This window comes from Strix aluco, chromosome 15 (genome assembly GCF_031877795.1).
Source record: "Strix aluco isolate bStrAlu1 chromosome 15, bStrAlu1.hap1, whole genome shotgun sequence".
NCBI lineage: Eukaryota > Metazoa > Chordata > Aves > Strigiformes > Strigidae > Strix > Strix aluco.
This window is the reverse complement of record NC_133945.1, coordinates 15,389,963-15,408,929: the sequence shown is the minus strand read 5'-3', so window position 1 is coordinate 15,408,929 and position 18,967 is coordinate 15,389,963. Positions and strand designations below refer to the sequence as shown.

The following is an 18,967-nucleotide window of genomic DNA, read 5'->3' as shown; positions in this document are numbered from 1 at the left end:
TTGTCTCTAAATTGGAGAGACATGGATTTGATGGATGGACCACTTGTTGGGAAAGGAATTGGCTGGATGGTTGCACCCAGACATTTATGGTCAACAGCTCAATGTCCAAGAGGAGAGCAGTGACAAGTGCCATTCCTCAGGGGTCAGGGTTGGGACCGGTGCTGTTTAACATCTTTGTCAGTGACACGGACAGTGGGATCAAGGCACCCTCAGCAAGTTCACCAGCGACACCAAGCTGTGTGGTGCGGCCGACACACTGAAGGGATGTGCCGTCCAGAGGGACCTGGACAGGCTGGAGAGGTGGCCTGTGCAAACCTCATGGAGTTCAACAAGGCCAAGTGCAAGGTCCTGCCCATGGGTCAGGGCAATCCCAAGCACAAACACAGGCTGGGCGAGGAGTGGATTGAGAGCAGTCCCAAGGAGAAGGACTTGGGGGTATTAGTGGACGGAAAACTGACTGTGAGCCAGCAATGTGTGCTCACAGCCCAGAAAGCCAACCGTGTCCTGGGCTGCATCAAGAGAAGTGTGGCCAGCAGGGCGAGGGAGGGGATTATCCCCCTCTGCTCCTCTCTCGTGAGACCCCACCTACAGTGCTGTGTCCAGCTCTGGAGCCCCCAACATAAGGACATGAACCTGCTCGAGCTGGCCCAGAGGAGGCCACAAAGATGATCAGTAGACTGAAGCACCTCCCCTGTGAAGACAGGCTGAGAGAGTCGGGGTTGTTCAGCCTGGAGAAGAGAAGGCTCTGGGGAGACCTTAGAGCAGCCTCCCAGTACTTAAAGGGGGCTACAGGAAAGATGGGGAGGGACTTTTGATCAGGAAGTGTAGGGATAGGACCAGGGCTAACGGTTTTAAACTGAAAGAGGGTAAATTGCAATTAGACATAAGGAAGAAATTCTTCCCTGTGAGGGTGGTGAGACACTGGCACAGGTTGCCCAGAGAAGCTGTGGCTGCCCCCTCCCTGGCAGTGTTCAAGGCCAGGTTCGACAGGGCTTTGAGCAACCTGGGCTAGTGGAAGGTGTCCCTGCCCATGGCAGGGGGGTGGGATCTAAATGATCTTTAAGGTCCCTTCTAACCCAAACCATTCCATGATTCTGTTATCATAAGAACATTCCTATTTCAAGCATCATAGGAGCTATTTGACATTATTCTTTACAATACTGGGAATGCATTGTGGGTCTTCATTTCTACCTCTTGGAACATTCGTTGTGTACCATCAAGCAATTTTTGGCACAAGATCTGAGTTTAACATGAAATATGTATTTGCAAACTGGTTTATTGATGGGTTTGTATATATCCAGCAGAAGTAGATACAATCTCTAAAGGTGGAAAAAGCCATCCTATGTAGGGACTTTCAGAAATTAAAAATTCCAATAACTAATCTGGTACCTGAGAATAATGTAGAAATACTTGACCAAATTGATACTAGAATCAGGAATAATATGCCAGTATTAACAAAAGCTCAATGGCAGATCTATAAGGATGATGTACTAGCCTTCTCCACTGACTGCAAGTATTAAGATTAATAGCTATACTGGAATAACTGTTATTATGCAGTAACAATAGTCACCCAGCACCCAGAATATAGTTGCAATAATCAAAAGATTTTGTGGTAACTAGAACTGTAGCTCCTTCTTCTGTAGCTGGTAATGGAAATGAAGTTTCACAGCCAGTCTGAGGTTTTACCAAGCCACAGTCACTGCAAGTGCATTCTTCCACTGAATACATTAATGTTTCACTTTGAAGTGAGTATCTAATTTCTTCTGTATTCACACTGCTTTCAGTATTAGCCTTGAGAATATTATTCAGCTCCACAGAAGAGTCTGTAAATATACAAAGTTAATTTAATACAGACATCATGCTATACCAGACTATTAAAGATCCAAATTTCATTACGTTCCAACTATGTCCCTAACCTTAGAGAAAGTTTTAAGATACAGTGAAAGTTTTAAGATGTAGTTATATATGATAACCTTTTGTTCTATGACAATATACCCCTTATACTTCAGGATAAGCATTTAAGTAATCTAACACGTATTTTCTAATCTGCTATTATTTACTGGCTGAACAGTCCACAAATATTGGTATTTGTAAAATGAAAAATAACTTAATTTTTTCACCTAACCAAAATATATCACATATGCTTCTCACAGACCACAATATTAAGTAAAATTATTTAATGACTTATAAGATGGAAAGCTAGTATTGGATGTGTATCATGTACCTGGGTAGAATTCCTTTTGCATTCAATGAGAAGAGGATGAAACCCTTATAAAGATCTTTTGCTATTGAGGGTCATAAATGTTTTCTCAAACACCAACAAGTAAGCCAGGTATGAATATGCAACAAAACAATCCTGACATGATCCAGAACCAACAAAGAGAGATTGCTGCTTTTACAAGTTATCATCTAGATATTTTATTCCCTGATAACTTTAATAACTTCATTCAGACTATTTGAGGAATATAAAACAAAGACAGTTATCAGAATCTGGAATATAAATTATATGCAAAATTTACATATGGTAAGTAGCTAAAACGTACAACAATTAAACTTATTTGATAAAGAATCTTATTTATTCACCTGTATTTTTCAGTTTTTCTTTTAGTTGCTTTAGGTGCTTCCATTTAAAGACCATTAGGGTGAACAGAGTGAGCATTAAAATTACTCCTAAGCCCAAACAAATCCAAAGAACTCCACTTGAATCAGTACCTTATGAAATATAAGAGATGCATTAAATTAATTGTAAACAATAACCAATGAGCAGTAAACACATAAAACTTCTATATCAAAGGAGCAACTTATATTTCTATTGAGTGACAGCTCAAGTAAAGGTTGAGAGCTTTAAAAATTTACTCTGCTTAACACAAATACTCATATAGGACACACTGATACGTCTTAATATTTTTGAGCCTATATATTATTCTGAGAAACTCTTTCCAGGTTTTAGATTTTAAGTTTTTATGTTTACAATTCCATTTAAAGTACAACATGAAAATGCCCAGCATAGTCACAAAGTATTGCAGAAACTTTACTTACTCTTATCACAGTAGTTTTCACATGAAGGTGGCGGTGTACTAGAACATCGAAGATGACAAGGCTTACAAGACAGCAGCAAATTATCAAAGTATTCATTTTGGGGGCAGTGTGCCATCAGGGTCAGTAATTACGGAACTGGAAAGCCACAGAAATTGTGAAAGAGTGAGGATCATCTACAAAGGGCTTTTCAGTTCTCAGGTTTAGCAAATCTAAGAACAGATAGCAATAATAGTTAGACTTCGATCACAGTACCACTACGTAGTATCATGTTAAATAAAAAGGATTTAACTCTGAGGCCCCCAAGGAATCACTGTTCCTTTTTTGGCAATTCACAATTGTAGAAAAACTGAACAGCTGCACCAAGATAATTTTCAATGTAAATTTTGTCTGAAACAGAAAATGGTTATTTATGGAAGCCATTTCTTGAACAGGTGCTAAACATTACAAACTGTAGAAAAGCAAGATCTCCAAACAGGAGTTCATAGTAATTGTTCTTGGTTTTACAATTTTGTGGGTTTTTTCATGGTGATGGGCCACAGTAATTATGTTTTCCTGTAATATGCAGACCATGCAATGCCTAATTTTTGTTCTTTTTGTCCGAGTCCAAGGAGCATATGATGAAAAAAATAGAGGCAGGAGGCACAGCAGTAAGAAGATACAACAAATTCAGTTTCTAGGTTTGCCCCTGACTCATTCTGCAACTTCAGACACTTCCTTCGTGCCCGTTTCCCCGGTGTCGTGGTTTAAACCCGGCTGGCAGCCAAACACCACGCAGACGCTTGCTCACCCTCCCCCACTCCCAGGGACTGGGGGAGGAAGTTGAAGGGGTAAGGGTAAGGAGACTCATAGGTTATGATAAAAACAATTTAATAGTTGAAACAAAATAAAATTAAAATAACAACAATAATAATAATAGAAAATACAAATGGGTAATGCACAACGTGATTGCTCATTACCCGCTGACCAATGGCCAGCCCGTTCCAGGCTAGTGATCCCAGAGAAGAGAGAATCCTGAAACCACCATCCTGAAAACCTGAGTGGAGCTTCCCAGTCAAACCTTATCTATATACTGAGCATGACGTTAGATGATATGGAACAGTCCATTGGCCACTTTGGGTCCGTTGCTTTGGCTGTTCTCCCTCGAAGCTTCTGGTGTACCTGTGCACTAGCAGGACATGAGAAGTTGACAAGTCCTTGATTTCTTAGCAACAACTAAAAACATCAGTACGTTACCAACATTCTTCTCATATCAAATCGCATACTGAATCCAAACCACAACACTATTCTAGCTACTAAGAAGGAAGGAAAAAAAACAATTAGCTCTATCCCAGCTGAAATCAGGACACCTGGATGAACAATAATATTTAGAACACATAGATGATTAAAGAATTACTTTTTGTAAATGAATGACTTTCTGATTTTAGATGAGATACTGTTAAAGGACAAGTTCAACAATTACTTCACAATTGTGTTCTACAAAATACATCTAGGACCTTCAGTTGTAATGGAAAGACAAAATCTAGAGATTCAGTCACTGGGATATTGCTCCTCAATTCCAAATTATCCTCATTTATCTAGTCTATTACGTTTTGGTCAGCTTTTTTGCTTGGTTCATTTGGGGGGTTTTAGCTGATTTTTTGCTTATAACCACAGTTATATGTGAAATTTAATCAGTTTACATTCGAATTGTGAAAGACGACTTATATGAATATTTTTCAGTTTTGATTCCAAACATTATCTGCATTTTTTCCCCTTATTTTTCCATAATGCAGAACTGTTACTGTACTAAAACTGGAGTACCCAGCATGGAAAAATAGGTGGGCCATAGGTTTCGTTCTTGTGGTAGAGTGTACACCTCCTTCCCAGCCAGGTGATGGGGCACACTGAGCACGCTTAGATTTGTCTGTGTATATGCAGTGAGTGTATCATTTCTGAAAATACATTTGGTCTTCTCCCAGGAAAAAAAAAGCTTCAATAACAGACTGCCATAATGAAAATAATTTACACATCTTACTTGTATCTTGACTTTTTAAGCTAATGAAATTTATTTTAAATACAAAGTTAACCAGTAATATCTAGCAAGTTGCTATAAGTGCCTCTATCCAGTATCACTGCCACAGATAGAATTACAGGCTTATTTATAGTTAAATTTCTGCTCGACATAATTAATTGCCTTTTTGACTACAGAAAGAGTAAAGAAAAATATTGTATAAGGACTTGTAATTTCATATCACATTACTATATATGAGACTTATTTTGCCACGAAATGCACCATGTGGGAATACACAAACTGTTTTCAGTGGAATAGTCTAACAAAGCAATCTGTCTGTTGGTCTCTAGCAGATGGAACTGCTTATGGTGGCTTCTGCACTTGTTTCTCTAGGCCAGGTGCACAGCTGGAAGCTTTCTATCACAAGCTTTTCTCCCTATTCAAGATTAGTGGACAAACAGGAATTGACAAAATCTGATTTAGGTGTGATGAAAGAAAACATGGATATAGACTGTGGGTGATGCCAAAAATTTCACCAGGACGTCAGTGCCGGCGCTGAAGTCATAAAGCTCATTCTGACTTGCTTCATACATTCACACTCTACAGGAAGAAACTTAAGTTATCACTAGAATATCATTCCTATTTCTGATGAAGCACCATGTGGTAGCTCATGCATAGAGTGATTTGAGTTTTTGCTTTTAAGATGCTGTTTAACCTTTTCAGTCATGGCAAGGACAATCACATGTGATCAGAAGGCGTCAGATATTTGTGAAAGTATCTTCGTGGTATCCACAGGTACGATAAGTGAATTTCAGAACAGACAAGCTGGGTCCAATGCTTTAATCTTTTATCAGTATAATTCCACTGACTTCAATTAAATGCTCTCTAATTTTACTTAAATTGAATATTTTCATATCTATGACTTGTTCTAAGACCCCATATTATTTTAGAAAGGAAACAGCTGACTAATTCTGTAATTATTTTCTGCAACTGATTCCAACACTATACACCTGCAGGATAGGTACAGTCTTTACTGTAGTAGAATTCTTTATGAAATCAACAGCTCAAATTCCAAAACTCTCAAACTGTATCACAGCTGCTGAATGTTTCTGACATTATTTTAGTAGTCTAGAGTAATCACATGTGCACTATAACAGATAAATGAACCTGTTCCTTAATCAGTTTCACACTTTTTTTTCCCAGTTGTACTAGGGGTGTGGGGAAGGACTGTCTCTGTTTCAGCTGCTTTTATTACAGTTTTCTTGCCTCATTTTTTTTTTATGTACAGTAATGACACTGGTTTGGGTTTTTTTTTTATTTTGACTTGTGACTAAATTGCGTAGGTCTATTTATTTTGAACACTAGCTTTCTTCAACAAAGTAGTTTTGCTAAATAGGTGGGTTTATAGCATTTTGGTATTTCACAGCTTCAGAAAGAAGAGAAAGTTCAGATTGGCAGTGGCGAGTATTTTTGCTGGGAGATAGCAAAATACTGTTGTTACACAGCATGTAGAAATCCCAAGTAGGCCACACAGATAATATAAAGCTTGAACAATGACAACTGATAAACTCCTTAAAGTTCAGTGTTGTTACCATAAAGAAAGAAACTTTGAAATGCTTGCTAGCAGTAGGCTTTGTTAAATAGAACACCTTCATGCGCCACTTCAGGTCTTCTTCAAAATTTTTTTTAATGGAAGAGAGATTCTACCGAGAGGTGTCTGTGACTTCTCCCATATGCACCCAACATTCTATACCACTGACCAAAGAGCAAAAAACAACGTTTAGCACTCCAGAAGCCAATGCATGTGATTCCTTTAGTGTTTTTTTGAAAACAGGCCTCAAACAAAAATGCACACAGATACTTACAAGGTAGCTTCAAAAGGTATTGGCTGAAGGAGGATGTAACCCCTACTGTAGGTAGTACTATCAGAGTCTCCACTTTACTTTTTGCTATTAAATTCTTTCCTCTATTTTCCTAGTCCAGAAGAAGTGCATCTGTTTTTACTTATTGGCAATGGCTTTTCTTGTGTATGCAAAATACCTCTCTCTCCAAAACAGCATGCTGTCACTGTGCTTTAATACATCTGCTGTATAATATGCAGAAGTGTTAATATTGTGATTCCTAAAATATTTTGTCACTCAAATGTAATGAGATATATCCGAAATCAGACTATTTTGGCACAAAGATGATTCATGTGTAATTAGTAAGACTGGTCTGTAGGTCACCAAAGATGTGGTTAGATTATATACAGCTAAGCTGATTAAACGTCGGGTTTAGTGAAAAGGATAGTCCTGCTCTTCACTCTACAGTATTCTGAAGCACAAGGAAGGGCTCTAGAGCTTACCTGACCACGTGGCAAGCAGCTTTAATTTGTTAATCCAGTTGGTTCATAGAGTTTTACTCCCTCAGGCCTGGAATAAAGGCCAGAAACAGAATAGAAAAAAAGATGGACAGCTGATTACCTTGTGGGGATGTGAAACTAAGTCCACCATGGAAGTACAAATTTGGCAAACTAATGTGCCAATATCTTAATTTAAAAGGTCCTGTCAAACTAAGTACAGCAGAAATTAATTTGTGTCTAATTATTTGATATTGTGATTTGGGATCATAAGATATTGTGGCAGATATGCTTACATTCTCTAAAACCAGTTGGCCAGAAACAGTTTTCCTATGTGGTTAGTTAGAGTTCAAACACAGTTATCATACGACACAGAAGTAAATACAAAGAAGTCTCATCTTTCCAGCCAAACTACAGGAAACTTCCCCTCAAGTAAAAGGCTAAATACAGCTCATTTCATCAGAGCTCTGGAGAATACTGCTGCTTCTTATAGTAATAATTTTCCTCCTACAGTTGGACTACTATTTCCCAAAGCCTACAGCCCTTAGAGATAAATGAATTTTTTGGATAGCTATGCCCCAAAACACAAATCCTTGATTATTAAGCAATACAGTACATTTTTCATACATAGGAAACTGGGGAGCAATGGTCTAAAGGGTCTCTAATGTGTCATTCATAGAAACAACCACCATACAAGTCACAGTCTCTTCTCCTTAGCTATATATAGTTTTACTGATGTATGTAATGTCAAAACGGAGGCAACAAATGGTAGAAAAACTATGAGGAATTACAGTTGTCATGGTCTGTTGCCTCTGTTTTCTGCACATCTTAACATTCCAAAGTCCTACTTCTCAATGGTCTGAAAGCAAGCATATAATTGGAAGATCTTGATAAGCAATAATTCCCAGTGATAGACCTTGTTACACATCTAAAACAAATATTTTTTCAAAATCTACGTCCTGTGGTTCACCTGCTGTTTTCACTGACTACATGAGATTCCTCAGAACTTCTGAAGACAAGTATCTGTAGAGCATTTTGAAATTACATTTTGGGGGACCATTTCTTATCTGCCCATGCCTAGAAATATTTATTCTCAAAGCAGAAATTAATCCAACATAACTGCTTTTCAATTCAGTAAAACACTGTGTTGTTCACTGTCAAAAACAAGTGTCAAACTGTGCCAGAAAAAGCTAACTCATTCAACAGAGGATTATTTGGTGCAGTGCGCAGAAAATGTATTTGATAGTTATTACGTAGATGGGTGATGGCACTTGCAATACAACAGATCTGGGGAAATGATGTGCTACAGGAGTAGGGAAGACATTTTCTATCTTAACAAGATTCTTGTGCAACCTTAATTTTTGAGTAATTTTGATAGGAGGAAGTTAATATTTTAAAAACCAAACCTTTAAGCACTTTGTTGGGAGAAGTGTACTATTCCAAGTGGCTTTAATGAGATGTAATACCTGAATTCAGAAGCTGTTTGTAAAGTAAAATATTGGATTCAGACAAGCAATGAAACAAAAAACAGAAGCATTAAGAATAAATTCATTAAGTGACATTAAGGTAAGGATATTGTTACTTAGAAACTGTAGTCCTGTTAATAATTTATCCACTGCCTTGTATAATACATATTAAATCCTGTAAGCAGCAGAATATTTTATGTAGACTGCACACACACACACCAAAAAAAATGTCTAAGGTGACTGGATACTGATGGTTCTCCTACAGTGATATTTACCTTCAGAGAATAATAAAAATATGGCTTATTTACCAGTGAAGTTACATTTCAGCTTCTTTTCAGTTACAGGATTTACAGGGCTTGCATTGGCTTTCCACGTAGAGTTACATGTTGATACTAATAAATGCTTTCTCCTTGTCACTTGATTTTGCTCCAAAAGGATGATGGAAATTAGTAGAATTGTGCAAAATAAGAAAGGATTTATTGAATATAATAATCGGTCATTTAACTGTAAATCCACAAAGTGTTGCCAGGGAGGTATTTCTTCAGTTACGTTACTGTAACTTTAGTTCAAAAACTCCCCAAGATATCCTCTAAGAATAATATAATTCAGACAAGTTAAGATGACTTGCTGAAGTTGACATTATTACGGAGAGTAATGGGAAATAAGTTTAAGAAGAAAAGTGTCAACTGCAGAAACAACAGAAAAAGAAAAAAAATTCTCAGATTTTCTCCTAAAGTGTTTCAATCTGACTCAAGAGTGACACCCAGGGACAATTTATAAAGACCAGTATGAAATATACTTCTTTGCTCTCCGAATGATTATCAACCACTGACAACTACTCTCTGAACTTCAAACCTACATCTGGAAGCATTTGTTCTTTAGAAGAATAATTTTAACATACTGTCAATTCTACTAGGGTATCAAACTACTGAACAGAATTTCAAGAAATCAAATAATTTTTACTGGTGAAGGGAGTACAGGTAAGTAACAGCACAGCACAGACCAGGAGGTAGTATCTTGAAGCTGTACACACACACACTCTAGATGTACAACCTTCTATCACATGAGCAAGATGATCTAGAGTTACATGCCACTTCGACAGAATACGAGCATACTATGCATGGAGCATCCAGCCAGAGCATTTTCTGCCATGAAACCAAATTTGATTGTTGGTTTCCTTAAACATTCGGAGAAGCCTAAGACTTCCAGAAATCCTTGTCAGTGCCCAACTTTATCATGTGTTAAATTGGTATTACTTATGTGACAGAAATTAGTCACCTGAAAAAGGTAAGGAGAATTTTATCTTTCACTACTTAATTGGAAAAAAGCTATTGTGAGTTTCAACACTGAAATAATAAAATGAAAACTCTGAACAGAAAACCAAAGAAAGTTATACTATTATATCAATAATTAAACATAAAGACTGAAATTCATCTCTCACAGAACAGTAGCTTAAGGTCTGTTTACCACACATAACTTCAACAACAAAGCTTTGTTCTGACACTGCTTTGGGGTTTCTCTGTTCATGCTTGTGCCAGCTTTTTTGCCTGACTGTACTTCAGAAATTCTGCTGGCATAATTACATAGCACTTACCAAGAGAAAGAGGGTTTTCTGCTAGGACTATTACATTCCCTCCACAAACAACATTAGCTAGGCTGACAAAGGAATTCTTCTGGCTGTATAGTTGCTTCTACATTGGTCATTTGTGCTGGCACAGCTCTTCTGGGTAGCACATGTAATTTTTTTTTCCATTCACTAAGGCAACTGACCTACACTGACAAGTCTTACAGTACAGGCTTGGTCTGAGTCCTCTCCAATTCTATAAAGCTATTTACAGAAAAAATCCAAAGAAAAAAGTCTCTTATCAATCACCTCATCACAACAATCCTAAGAATCTGCGAGATCAATGTACATACAAAAAAACCACCACTTTTTCTTCCTAAAAGTTACTGCACTTCAAGGAACAGCAGTGTTACAGACAGTTATCGCCTAAAAAAGCATTAAAACTGAAACAGTTATTTTCAGAAATCCATATTTTGTTAAGCGTATGCTTTAACTGTATGGCTGGGAGGAGATAAAGTGTTCTAGGAATGGGGTACACACTGCTAATGAACAAAAGGAAGGGGTTATTAAAGGATTGATCATGTTCATTAACTTTTACAAGCTGCACAGAACAATGCTCTTTTTAGACACAATATTGTTTAATGTCATTTGAGCACAGTGCAAAATCAAGAACAATGTGGATTTTGCCTGTTTGGTTCAGCACATTTTAATTAGACTGCTGCTTTGAAAAGAGTGATATTGCTGTTGCTACAACTGAAGAGAAAAATGTTCCTTAAAAATAGTAATTAAAATAACAAATAGTATGAACACAGTCAACCAAATCTCAGAGAAGTTCTGTATCCCTTCCTATGTTCAAAGTTTACTTAGCTAGGAACCAAGTTATGTAAAAGATTAAGTGCATAGTGCAGAAAACCAGTATTAATAGACTATGAACCTTCTGGGGAGAGAAGATACCTTTTCATTTGTCTGACGTTCCACATGTGCCAACATCATTATGTAACTACTAAGGACAATGCATAAAACAATAATTGTGCAAGCAAGTTTGGATTAAGCTAATACTTGTTAGAATGCCAGTGACACTTTTATGTTGGTGCAATAATTTTTACAGAATGTAAATTTTTTTTTCTTCATTTCTTAATGTAAGCACTTACATTTTGTGTTGGAAAAATAATCTCCCACATACTACTATTTTAGTGACTCTGCGGATGGACAAAACAAACTAAAACTTATCAGTGGTATAATGCCAACAGGAGTAATGGAGTTACAACAAAAATAAATGCGCGTGAACACCTATGAATGACATGAAGTGCTTGGCATATACTGAAGTCTAACAAGAACTTTTCTTCTGATAATTTTAACCAAATTCTCTAGCCATTCAGTGTTTGTGGACAAGTTTAGGTAACACACAATTACTTTATTTCAAACTCCCATATACAGCATCACACTGCCAATATGTGCTCTCTCTCAAGACAGGAGGGAAATTGTAATTGATTTAGCCATCCCTATTCCAGAATAATTCCCCATGAAAATTGCTTTCTCTGGAATAAAAATACTAGCATAGAATAATTCTGGAGAATTAATGCTATTTAGAAACAAGCTCACTATGTCATTCTCACAATTTCATAATGAAGTAATTATTTTCTGCAACGTTGATAACATGTTAACTAGCTATAGAAGAGCTTTAAAAATCCCGTGACACTGTTATTCTTTCTTCATAACAATAATGCCATTTCGCTTTAGTCATTACTGAAACTAAAATCTTAAGGGATCTCTAACGGACAAAATGCTCCCTCAACTGGAATTCTGGAGAATTAAGAAGGGAAAAAGAAAACACATGAAAATCCCACATGGAACTAGTTTTCTATTCCGAGCTCCCTGGAGACAGACAGACAGCATCTAAAACTTTCCACATGAAACATAAGTGTTATAAAAATCTTACCACATGTATAAGGCAGGAGATCTGGCCCGGAGATGTTATGGAACCCAACAGTGGACATGGCAACTCTAAGCTTCTCCATGTCAAGGAGTCACTGCAGTAAGTAAGGGTGTAAATAAACAGCATGTTACATATCCTGCATTAACACCCTGTATTGATATTTTCAGTGCTAAGTTCAACATTTTCATTACCTCACAAAAACATTCTTTATTAACACATAAAATTATATGAGGTACAGCTGAATTCTGTTCGATAGTGGGGACTCGCCTTGTGCCTGTATGTCAGACTGTGAGCCCCACTTTAAATGCGAGCCATATTTTCTGTGTGTCTTTACCTCTGTATCAAGCTACAAGACTGAAAATTTGATGGTCTCCAGAATTGCATATTCTCTCTGTTTCTTGTCTCCTGCTAGAACAATATTAGCTTTCAGGCAGTGAAAGAACATCTCCTGAGGATTTGGCACTTAAAAGTTATCATTGTTGCTCAGTCAACTCAGCATTCCAGCCCCTGACATTCTCAGATTTGTCTCAAGTCACAAGGAGCAAAAATATCCTCTGTTTCCATTTATCACTCGCAGAGAATCTATGTATCTTAGGCTTGTAATATTTACTAACACATCTAACAGATTTATAGGTGAAAACAAATATACTCTAACAAAGCAGAAGGTTAATTTTTTAATCAAAATGTTGCTAATCAAGATGAAAGCATAAGAACAGTTGAACAGAGGTCTGGATTGTACTTAACAGGATTTATTTTCAGCTGCTTCAGTATCTTAACTGACATGATGTCTCCTCCCACCAGTCCTACACCTGGCTTTCAGATCTCTAAAACCACACAGTCTCTGCCTTTCTCCAAAATAGATTCCCCCCGTCTCTAACTTTTCCAGTCATACCTCAGTCATTGTATACATCATTAAAGTGATCTCATTCTTCCCTTCCTCGGATCCGTGTTCTTTGCTCAGCACATTCCTTCCACATTAAGCAATCCTGCTATTTACAACATTTTCAACTGTCATAAGGTTTATAAACTATGTATAGATTCTTCACAGTGGGCACACCTAAACCCCCATCTTTGTTTATTTTGAGCTTTGATAGCAAAAGAACCCACACATAACAAACAGTTTTGATAGCAAAACTACTTACCTAAACCACCCTCACCCTACTGTTTATCAGTCTGGAGGCTCATGGTACCAAAAGCGCAGAAGAAATTCTATCTAAGGAGTAAACTGCAATGACTGTGCATTCAAGGAGAGGAATCAAAGAACTAGCTAGCACCCAATCTACAGATTTTTCAAATCTGAACAGGCCAACTAAGCAACAGATCACACAGCTGAGAACTCTGAGCCTCCAATTAAAGTCACCTGAAAAAAAAACAGATGGCACTGGTAAAAAAGACGACCTTTCAGTCTTTATTTCTAGAGATATACAAGCAAGAGAAAGAAAGGTTGTGTATACACACAAAAGTGAGAGACACATGACTACCTTAGAAAATAATAAGCTAAACATATGAAGTAATTGAGAGGTAAGGAGATGGACACAGAGAATGTGTGAAACTGGTATCTTAGTGTATAGATACATGTATTTGTTGTACTATCTAAAGTAAAAACAATTAAATTTATGTCTTTTTTGAAGCCTGCAGTATGTGCTTTAACTGCTCCAAAAGAAAGGCTTTAACTCTAGACTGGAGACCTCAAAAAGAAGAATCCAGCTCAGAAGCACTCATCACCAACCTACAGTGAAATGTGTAAGAGTTAAGTTGCTAAATTCCTTTGAGGAAATCCCTGTGCAAGCTTGGAGTAATTCTACAACTGGACTGTGGAAGAGAGTTTATGCTGTGGTGCTACGTTTGGAAGACCAAAGAAGTCTTTTGTTTGAATCTCTTCCAATGAAATAGCTTAAAATACATTCATGCAAGACAAAACAAATACAGCAATTATGTGAGTGTCCAGCAGAGGGAGAGTAACAGGTCAGAAACAGCCTTTGTTAAATAGCAGGGTTCGGACAAATAAGTGAAAAGGTGTTTCCAGGTCAAGATATATTAGTTTGGATTATACATGATCTTGTGCAAATATACATGGATTATACATGGTCTTGTGCCTCTTTATAATTCACGCTTTCAGGAACACCAGCAAAGCTTAGGATAGACTTGGCTCTTGAAAAAGCCATTGTGCTGAAACATAGTGTGGTTTTTGTTCTCTAGTTCTCAGCTACATCTCCACAGACTACCTGGAAAATCAATTTGCCAGATCTTAAGAATATTAATTTATAATCTCCTGGCACCTAATCAAACTTAATCTAGCTCAGCATTTTCAGTTCTGTGTCAGGCCTCATTAATATTATGAAAGGTATTTAGAAAAATTCTTATACAACCTTCCTTCAAGAGAGGTATATCACTTGTACTTAGGCACAGCCTTAATGCATGTTTTCCACAAAAACTTTCTACACATATTTAACTCCATCTGCTTCTTCTAAGTAATGTTAACTTAATTTCTAGAATGTCTTTTAAGATTGTTCCTTCACATAAGCCTCCAATAGAGATATGCTTCTGGAATGGCACTTTCATAGCTGAGCAGTTTCCTATACTTTTAATAATTTACCTTGTAACTCTTGTCTTTTCTTCCTCCTAGGTAAATAACTTGTTGTTTTGGCTTTGTTTTTAAAGGCTCATTCTGACTTCAAAGCAATTCTAAATATCAGGCTACTCATTTAAGTGCATAACTAATATACATATTTGAATACCTTTAAATTTCAGGGCATGGCTCAAAGCGCGTCACTTGAATTTCAGCTTGCTGCCACACCAGAAAGAGAAGTCTTACTCCTTTCCTGCTCCTCCCAATCTCAGCCAAATGCTTTCTTTCCCATTTTGCAGCAGCTCAGCAACTTATCTGATCTCAAGGTAAACTGAGTCAATTCACTCATAACCCAGCACCCTAAAACCACTCCCCTTCCTCCTTAGACTGCTGCTATTTTATGGAGTTTAATAAGCTCACCTGTTGGTGGCAAGCTGTTAACTGCTTGAAGCTGTTAACCTGTTTGAAGCCTTCTAGTGATATATATCTTTCTTTTCTGCTTCAGTTCACATAATTAAAATATTGGTATTTCATATATATCTGCTAGGGTGTAAAGTGCTTGTGAGAACCTTGGATGAAAGTTACTACTAAAGTACAGTACTATTCCTAATATCATATGAATGAAGACCTTCATTTCACTGCTATAGGATTGGCTTATCATTGGCTGCAAACTAGTGGTGAAGCTACCTTGAGATGGTTTAATATGTGAATAGCTTGCTCTCACTAAAAAAAAAGTCCTGTTCCCCATTCTTACTTTATACCAGATCTGGCATTTGTCAAACACCTCTTAAGAGTTGATTCATCTCAGTAATCCAGGAGGAAAAGAAAGTGGATTTTTCTGTAGCTAAATTTAATGAGATAGACTGATTCAGCGAAGGGTCTAACAAGAGCTAGAAGGCAGCACAAGGACAGGTAGAACTGCAACTTTGGAGGAGATGGTTTCTCTGCACCCCAGTCCCCACATGTTAACCCTGAGGTGGTCCAGCCTCCTCTTTTCTAAGCAGTGCTTTGATAATTTAAGTCAGGCATGATGTGATGATGGATTTATATGCGTGGTTCTCAGTAAGAAAAGCTTTTTAGTATTTATTAAATGAAGAGCTAAACATTTTGATGCAAAAGAGATTTAAACAAGAAAACCTTTTATAATGCTTTAAAATTTCAAGAGAACATGACCATGTACATATACAGATATTTTGCCAGTAAAATTATCATGATTCCACTTAGATTTTTTTTTGAGTACCAGCTGTTTCTAAGTGGAAAAACAAACTACTAGCCCTGTTAAAAATTTATTATTTGAGTTTACACAATTCCTATGTGTGACACAGCCTGCAAAACAGGTTTGTACACTCTGAAGGACATCTGGCATCTTCTGCAATTCTGTGGACTAATTGTTTATATCCTAGCAAGTACCTAGGGAATAAGTACCTGCCAAGAAAGGAAGGAATGTTGGATAACACAATTCTTTTCCCCCGAAATCAGTAGTAATACACACTTCCATACCTCTGATCGAACACATATTTGACCTCAGTCCCCACACCCCACAAAAAAAAAAAAAAATTATCACAACTCAGTAATTTAGGAGCTGGCAGAATGAAGCTCCATTTCAAAAAACCTTCAAGAGCCTTTTTAAGGAATGTCAAAGTGTATGTAAGAATTGCTGTCCACATGTTCTGTGTGCTGGTAATCTTAAAGTAATTCTTAATTGCCTTGAAAATATAGTACCTGCCTCCACTTAAGCCTCTCCTGACTTGCAGGCTGTGTCAAGGCTCCAACAAAAAAACAAGCTTGCAATACAGCATTGCAGTCATTATAAACCTGAGCTATTAAATGCTCATAAGGATGGTAAAAAGTGTACAATAACAAGCCACTCTGTCAGCAGAATTCATGAAGCTTAGATTCCATTGGATTTTTATTTTTCAACAGTAGTAAACCCATGAGCCCCTTTGTTCCAAATGGCGTTACCTTGTTTCGGTACTAAATGAAATGTATCAGATACCTACTGGTTAATAAATGTCACCTAGCAAGCAAAGGTTAGTATTTAAAAACAAAAGCAAAACAAACCAAACCCAAACAAACCTTTAGTAAGTTGAGAGTGCTATATTGAGGTGTTCTTTATGATACTACGGAAACTTATTTCTTAGTCCTGTAGCTTTACTTCTAACTGCTTCCTCCATTCCCCTGATAAAAAAGGATCATATCCTATTCCTGCTTCTATCCCAGCCCTCAGTGGAACTGCATGTGACTTTTTTTTTTAACAAAAACATGATTGCCACACACAGCTGAGAAATTCACTCGTAGTTTAACAAAATTCTAAATATTACAACAGTAACACAGGTGAGAATCTTTAATTATACTCAACTTTGAACAATAGAGACCCTGGAAATGCGTATCTGAAAACTGAAAAGGAATTCTGCACCAGAGAATAATGAGAGTGGCTTTCACAAAGTCTTTAAAACTCATTCTTTAGGCTCTGGTGAGGGTAACCTCTTGGTGCTTGAAGGAAAGACTTCCACTCAGCAAAGGTGTATAGTCTTTCATTGTGAATTACATTTCTTTTTCTTTCAAAATGAATTATCTGTGGTGTTGATAGGGATTTTTTTCTACTTTAAGTGCTGCCCTGTACACTAGTGTTTTGCCTGAATATGATCAGTTGGAAACACATTTTTCCATTAACACAAGTGCATTACCTGCCAGGTAGAATTTTTTGCTTGTCAAGGGTGTACATGTTGCTGTTGGTGTGCAGCCAGAAACCATCTGGTTCTTGTGTCAGTATTATGTTACATAAATGCCACTTTAGGAGAGTTTGTGTAGTTCTCCAACCAAAACTGCACCAGATTTTGTACTGAATTGAGATCTTTACATTTTAGTTCTAAGCCCATCTGCTTTCAAAACAACTCCATAACCTGCCCTACAGTGTTTTAATATAAATAATGCTGCAGATGACTCACTCCTCTCATGTGAACACTCCATGAAACTCCCTTCTCCCAAGCACCCGCTTCGTCTAGTTATAAACACTTATGCTGAACCTTCTAAGATTAAATGCTGCCACAGCCATGTGCAACATGCTAACCAAAATCTACTCATTTCCCCTCTGTTCTTCCCCATCTCCTCCAAATATACTTGACTTCAAGCGATGTCTTTTGGGGTTGTGGCTGGGTTTTTTTTCTAATAACTTCTAATAGTCTTACCAGTCAAGGGCCTCAGTACTTGACAAGTCCTACTGAATTTGGCTTAACTGGACTTTTTTTAATTATAATAACCAAGTCAAAGTGTGCTGTAGAATTGCCAAAATTGGAACTTTTTAACACATTCTGTCAACTTACCGCTGGACACGCACAGAAACGTTCACTCTCAACTCACGTGAGAGCACGTGTGCTCACAAATCTCCATTTGGGAGGTTTACTGACCCAGCGCAGGTGCCACCCCTTTTTGTCACTCTGCACCTACACTTTCTAGGACTAGGTAGGTGCAATTTTGCATAGACAAAAGCTAAACCGAGCATGTCTTCACCTGACTCCTGACGCCGAGTCCTTAAGGGAGGCGGGAAATCCAGAGAGGTGACACCCCCGCCCCGGCCCGCTCTCTCCTCACCCCCCGCCGCGCACCCCCGCGGGACGGGCCGGCGCTAGGGCGGCGACAGGTGCAGGCGACGCCTGGGAGCGCCCGGGACAGGCTCATCTCCCCCGGCGAGGCAGCGTCCCACACGGCTGCTGCCCGTCCCCGTCTGAAACGACCCCGCGGCGGGATGAGGGAACGGGGAGCAGCCATCCGGCGCTGCTGCCCCCTCGCAGCCTCTGCGAACTGCACCTCCCAGAGACCCGCGGGGCGAGACACAAGCGTCGCCCGAGGGAAGGCTGGCGCCTGGCCTGCCGGGACGGGTAGTTCGTGTCCCGCCTGAGGCGTGCGCGCCAACTACATGTCCCGTCTCCCCCCCGAAACTGGAGGCGGAGACAGCAGAAACGACAAGCGAGCGCAAAGGCTGACAGGAATTGTAGTTTCCTAATACGCAGAAAACGCAGACAACTACATTTCCCAGCTCTACCGGGGAGGCGGGCCAAGAGGCGC

The 18,967-nt window shown here is 38.3% G+C and overlaps 1 protein-coding gene across 10 annotated transcripts; it reads right to left on the bottom strand.

The window, feature by feature from the left end:
• Positions 1–1,258: 1,258 nt before the first annotated feature.
• TNFRSF17 (TNF receptor superfamily member 17) lies at positions 1,259–18,719 on the bottom strand. 10 transcript variants are annotated; one of them, XM_074841343.1, is made up of 6 exons: positions 18,413–18,719; positions 13,476–13,693; positions 12,337–12,427; positions 3,040–7,440; positions 2,584–2,712; positions 1,259–1,823 (listed from the first exon to the last, which is right to left on the bottom strand). In XM_074841343.1, the coding sequence occupies exons 4-6, from the start codon at positions 3,152–3,154 to the stop codon at positions 1,567–1,569; spliced, it is 501 nt and encodes a 166-aa protein (XP_074697444.1). In that variant the 5' UTR covers positions 3,155–7,440; positions 12,337–12,427; positions 13,476–13,693; positions 18,413–18,719; the 3' UTR covers positions 1,259–1,566. The 10 variants fall into 10 exon arrangements, with proteins under 10 accessions (XP_074697444.1, XP_074697451.1, XP_074697449.1 ...); XM_074841350.1 differs by having other exon boundaries at positions 3,040–3,248; XM_074841348.1 differs by lacking the exons at positions 13,476–13,693; positions 18,413–18,719 and adding an exon at positions 15,072–15,255 and having other exon boundaries at positions 3,040–3,174; positions 7,374–7,440.
• Positions 18,720–18,967: the final 248 nt, after the last annotated feature.

Coding starts and splice junctions, on each gene's coding strand:
- TNFRSF17 (XM_074841343.1), bottom strand. CDS start 3,154: ATGGCACACTGCCCCCAAAATGAATACTTTGATAATTTGCTGCTGTCT. Junction 2,713..3,039: donor TGAAAACTACTGTGATAAGA/GTAAGTAAAGTT, acceptor ATATTTCATAAG/GTACTGATTCAAGTGGAGTT. Junction 1,824..2,583: donor AGAAAAACTGAAAAATACAG/GTGAATAAATAA, acceptor GTATATTTACAG/ACTCTTCTGTGGAGCTGAAT.